The 6,000-nt window shown below is 46.3% G+C and overlaps 1 protein-coding gene across 2 annotated transcripts in view; it reads left to right on the top strand.

Annotated features, from left to right (window-relative positions):
• The first annotated feature begins 294 nt into the window (after nucleotides 1-294).
• LOC147016725 (kinesin-like protein KIF2A) overlaps nucleotides 295-6,000 on the top strand; it is a 105,655-nt gene continuing 99,949 nt past the window's right edge. Inside the window, exon 1 of one of the 2 annotated variants that reach the window (XM_085847868.1) lies at nucleotides 295-643. In XM_085847868.1, coding sequence (XP_085703994.1) covers nucleotides 550-643 — 94 coding nt within the window. In that variant the 5' untranslated portion in view covers nucleotides 295-549. The remainder of the gene's footprint in view (nucleotides 644-6,000) is intronic. The other variant, XM_085847866.1, reaches the window with a different exon arrangement.

Here is a 6,000-nt window from a genome sequence, read left to right as displayed (position 1 = left end):
TTCTCCCACAATTCCGTGCGCGTCGCCATGTTGGTTGTATTCACTTCCCTGGCAACGATAGCATTAGTAGCTCCACAATGTAGCAAATTATCGCGTTATTCTGACTTTCTGCGATGGAAGGCTACGCTAATTATTTAGCCTTGTTCGGTCTTGCTTTTACCTTTTCGCGCTTATTTGGCTTGCCAATCAATATGGCGCCCGCGCACTGCATCATGGGTACTGAAGAAATTAAAAAAACTCTACATTGCATAATATCATCCCGTTGCCATGGAGACGTAACATTAATAGTAGATCATATTTTCGAAAATACAAGATGTCATTGTGGGATTAAAAGTGGAAGTTCAATTAAAAATGGAATTAAACGTGGAAATTCAATTGAACTTGATGATTTATTGAAGAACTCCAACGACGCACGGAAGCAAGGGCTGAAGCGATTACGTGTGTGCGCATGCGCAGCCGATGCAACTTTATAAAGCCTGAATAGGGGGAGGGGGGAGGTGCTGTGTCGTTGTTTTTTATTCGTTTCTTTCTGCACTCGAAGTTGGTGGCATGGCTGCTGAGGGTGGAGCTTGTGGAATCGACTTTGTTTTGCTGGTCTCGAGGCTGAACGAAGGCCCGATGGTGAAGATTCGCCGATCAAATGGTGAGATCTCAGGCTTTTAATTTTTAGCGAGTTTTTCCTGAGTCCTCGACAAAGCGTTGATACATACACGACAAACCACGTAGTTCGGCTGGTTTCGTGTAACCTGTTTTTCAAGTGTTCGATATGAGAGAGAGAGAGAAAAGAGGTGTGTTAAAATTACCAGTCTGGTGTTGTGCATAGAGTGGACGCTAGAGGGTGCGATGAGGAGGAAGGGGTGAGGGGTGAGGGGCTTGGGCTCGGGAGGTGTGCAGTGCAAAGCTTGTGACGTTCCCATGTTCGGTTGATTAAAACCGTTGGAGAATATTGAATTCCTCATGCTTGGAGTATTTTACGACACAACAAAATGGCGACGAGGACGATGTTGAACTTGAATCCACCGACACCCTTTCTTCAAAATCGGGGTGAGCCTTCAATGTCTTTTATGGCCTGGACTCGTGTCTGAAAACGGCGTGCTGGCGATCCAGGAGAACGCACTCGCTGATGCCCAAAAGGGCGTGCGTTTGATGCATTGCTGAAGCACAGAACGTGCTGGCAATCCAGGAGAACGCACTCACTGGTGCCCAAAAGGGCGTGCGTTTGATGCATTGCTGAGGCACAGAACGTGCTGGCAATCCAGGAGAACGCACTCACTGATGCCCAAAAGGGCGTGCGTTTGATGCATTGCTGAAGCACAGAACGTGCTGGCAATCCAGGCGAACGCACTCACTGCTGCCCAAAAGGGCGTGCGTTTGATGCATTGCTGAGGCACAGAACATGCTGGCGATCCAGGAGAACGCACTCACTGATGCCCAAAAGGGCGTGCGTTTGATGCATTGCTGAGGCACAGAACGTGCTGGCGATCCAGGAGAACGCACTCACTGATGCCCAAAAGGGCGTGCTTTTGATGCATTGCTGAGGCACAGAACGTGCTGGCGATCCAGGAGAACGCACTCACTGGTGCCGAAAAGGGCGTGCGTTTGATGCATTGCTGAAGCACAGAACGTGCTGGCAATCCAGGCGAACGCACTCACTGGTGCCCAAAAGGGCGTGCTTTTGATGCATTGCTGAGGCACAGAACGAGCTGGCGATCCAGGAGAACGCACTCACTGGTGCCCAAAAGGGCGTGCGTTTGATGCATTGCTGAGGCACAGAAGGCCAGAAACTATTCTATCCCCTAACGGCAGCTAATAACTACGAGACTGCACTTACGGCCTTGAGGAACTTCTGTTTTTTGGTCCCAAGAGTTAATGTCGTGGCAGAACGAGATGTAAATTTCGTCAACGTGGTCATAAAAATGGCCGAGTCTATGGAACAATATGTCGCTTCATGAAGGGAGATGGTCGTCGCATGCAAGTTTGGTGAGCCGGCAGACGAAATGATCCGGGACCGGCTCGTCGAGAGAACGAACTCACCTAGCATGAGACGACGTTTACTGCTACAAATGGAACTGACATTGCGGAATGCTACAACCATGGCTGGACAGATTGAGTAAGCAATGGTGGAGGCTCAGATCATTGGCCAAGGCACTGCTTGTGACATACAGGCCATACAAGATCCACCCTGTTCAGACGCAAGATTCACAAAGTGGCAAGAGAACCTTTAGACTCGCTGTGAGAGGGATGTCAGATGAGCGATCTCAACTGGCTCAAAGGAAAATGTGTTTTCAATGTGGATCTGTAAATCACACAGCCAACTACTATGGATGCCCAGCAAAGGACACCCAGTGCAACAGCTGCAAAAAAGAGAGGACACTTTGCTAAAGTATGCTGTGGCTCCAAACGGTTTCACAAAGTGACGATCCCTGACGTGAATTTGTTGAGTGTAGACAATAAGGCTTGAGATGCTGATAAGAGAACGTGCACTGTGCAACTTCCTGCTGCCAGGGGAGAGCCGGTGGACATTGAGCTACTGTTGGATACAGGCTCGGCAGTGTCAATGCTTCCCGAATCCGTCTACCTGCAATGTTTCAATAATGTGTCGCTGACTGAGCCAAAACTACACCTGGTTAGCTACCTGAGAAATCCTATACCTGTGCGTGGTTGCCTGCATGCCAATGTGACTTTCGAGGATTACTGTGTGCCCGCTGAATTTTATATAATCTGGATCCGCACTGCCATTCTGGGCAGAGACCTGGTTGCTGCACTTGATATGCAACTACTGAATGGTCGCATCACTTCTACCACCCGAAGCACTGAAAATCAAATCCCAGTCACAAATGTTACAGGTGACAGCATGGAGGGCACCCTGGGTTGTGCAAAGGGATTTATTCATCTCGTTAAAATGTGACTCCAGTCCAGCAAAAGCTGAGCCGTTTGCCTTTGTCTGTGAGAGATGCTGTTTCACAGGAACGGAAAAAATCTCGTTAAACTGGATGTAATTGAGCCAATCGATTCATCAGCGTGGGTTTCACCATTTGTCATGACTATGAAGAAAAACGGAGGGATTAGTCTGTGTGTAGATTTAAGAGAACCAAATGAAGCGGTGGTGATTGACAGATATCCTCTTCTGCATATGGAGGAAATGTTTGCGGAGCTGCGAGGCAGCACACTTTTCTCCACATTGGATCTGCAACATGCATACCACCAGGTTGTACTGCATGAGAACAGCAGGGACCTTAAGGCCCGGTCACACCTTGACGTTTTAGCCAGCGATGGCAACGTATTAAAATGTATGTAAAACGCTGGCTGACGTTGAACTTTTGATGTTTTTTTTTTTAAGATTCGGACGTATTCATAACGAGTTGGTCGTATGCATAACATATTAGTAATGGACACAGAACGTTTCGTTGTGTTATAGATAACTTGTACCAACGAATGCTGAACCTGTTGTTGGCCTACACAACCTATGCCCAACGATAGTCTAACTTCGGCATAGCGCGTTGCACGCATCGCCGATGATGTCGTGACGTAGCCTATTAAAAGGCTGACGCACAACGATTCGAATCATAACTGCCGTAGAAATGGAAGTGACAACATCGCGGTCACACCTTGGCGATCTTGCCAGCGTATGCCGACCTAAGAAAAATGTGTCTAAAACGTTGGGGGCACGTCAAATACGGTATGAGTAAGTTTGGTATACGTGAGTAGAACGCTAAAGTACGCTATCATACGTCGTAGTAAGTAGAGTACGTCAAGAAATTTTAAACATGTTCAAAATTTTACGACGTACTCGGCGTATGACACACGTTCCGCATGCGATGGGGATAAGTTTTACACACGATATGTGGACGCTTATACACGTCCACAAAGGCTACTTATAAGCTACTCATAAGTCGAAACACGTTGCGGTAATGTCTTTTTTACGCGAAACTTATTTCTAACTTATGTTTGACGTGCTTTGAACCAATTCTTTACGTAGTCCCAACACACATCGACGTATGTAGACGTATTCCAATGACGTCTTCCGGTCGACAAAAAAAAAAAATGAATGTGTTTCTCGCTTACAACTGCCAAATAAAGACGTGTTCCCAGCGGTGTTGGGAATTGGTATATAAAAATGCTGCTCATAAAAGGGGAACCCAACAGTGTTTTCGAGTTCCTTTTTGAGTCGATGTCCATGTCAGCAGTATCAGTATCAGTATTAGTATTAGTATTAGTATTAGTAGTAGTTTGTTCATGTTGGCAGTAGTAGGTGGGTGTGGGTTATGATGGATCGTCCTTGTGTCCGCGTGTCCACGGGTAGGTTCATAGGCTGCCACTCAACGATTTAAATGGCTGCATCTCCACTATTGAAAGTAGACGCTTGCGCTCAACAATTGGATTTTTTTTACACTCAACGACTTTTAAACGGTACCACTCAGCTAGTTTCATTGTTTACAATGAACAATTTAAATTGCTGTCACTTGCCTGTTTTTTTTTTTGTTTGTTTGTTTTTGACGCTGGGGTTTGGAAATTTGAAGCGTTTCTTCTGAACGTGTTAAAACGCTCAAACTCGACTATTTTAAATAGACGCTGCCGATGGACAATTGGAATCATAGCCAAGCTAGACATCGAAGTGTGAACATCCTCGTCATGCCGAAGAAAAGTTTGAAGAATGCTGCAAATAAGTGTCCTGGCCGTGGCCGTGGACGCTGACGCAAGGACGATCCGTTATACCAACGTCTTTCAGCCTATGAGTAACTTAAAAGTAACGTCTGTCGATGTGTGGCAACGATCGCGTAACGTGCCAACAACACGTTAATCATAGGTTAGAAATAAGTTTCGGGTACGCTAAACATTACCTCGGCGTGTCTCAACTTGTGATTAACTTACAAGTAACGTGTTGCCGTCTGTCAACGATCGCAGTCCGTGCATACAACTTGTGGCCAGCGTAGCGGAACATGTGAGTCATACGCCGGCATACGTCGTGAAATTTCAAGCATGAAAAAATTTGAGGACAACCGAAAAGTACAACGTTTAAAGCCAACGTACAACGACGTATGGCAGTGTTTTTCAGCGTGCTCTCAATGTTATCAAAACTTACCCATAACGTATTCAACGTGTGCCAGCGTTTTAGAAAAAAACTTCAAAAATCGGCATACTTTGGCTAAAACGTCAAGGTGTGACCGGGCCTTTACTGGCCTTCATTACACATGAGGAACTATTTCGCTACAAATGAATCCATTATGGGCTTGCTTCAGCACCAAGCTGTTTTCAGAGTATGATGTCTGCCATTTAAAAAAAAATCAACCCAGAGCTCGGTGTTACCTTGACAAAATTGTTTTTGGAGGGACTCCCGAAGCGCATGACAAATACCTCTGAGTGGTGCCACAGCGCATCGATGCAGCTGGACTGAAACTGAACCTTTCAAAATGCCACTTCAGACAGAGAGCTGTCATTTTTAGGAAATGTAGTGTCACACACAGGACTGAAACCTAACCCTGCACATGTTTTGGTGTCAGAAGCACCCCCACCGAAAGACGTGCAGAGTTTGCACTCTTTTCTCAGGCCATGTCATGGTATGCGAAGTTCATCCTGAACTATGCATCAGTTGTTGAACCCCTGAGAATTACTGCAGGGACCGTCCACCTTCTGGTCAGTCACAGCACAGCAAAGTTTCGATTCGGTTCAAGAACTGATTGTTGGTAGTCCAGCTCTTGCTCTCTTTGCTCCAGAGCTACACAACATCGTGACAACTGATGCTTCCGATTATGGCCTTGGAGCGGTCTTGACACATTCATGCTGACAAAACGGAGAAAACCATCGCATTTGCATCCTGAACGCTGACTGAATCGGAAAGAAAATATTCCATGGGGGAAAAGGAAGCACTTGGATGTGTGTGGGCGACAGAGGTGGAGGACTTATCTCTGGTCAGTGCGTAAAGTGAAATGTCTACCACAGTCCTCACTACACTGCTTTCCACGAAAGGATTGGGAAGAGCTGGAATGCGCGTGGTCAGAT

This window comes from Eptatretus burgeri, chromosome 11 (assembly GCF_056783735.1).
Source record: "Eptatretus burgeri isolate ZD-2024b chromosome 11, Ebu_testis_v1, whole genome shotgun sequence".
NCBI lineage: Eukaryota > Metazoa > Chordata > Myxini > Myxiniformes > Myxinidae > Eptatretus > Eptatretus burgeri.
Note: the sequence above shows the minus strand (reverse complement) of the source record. Positions and strands in the feature narration are given on the sequence as shown.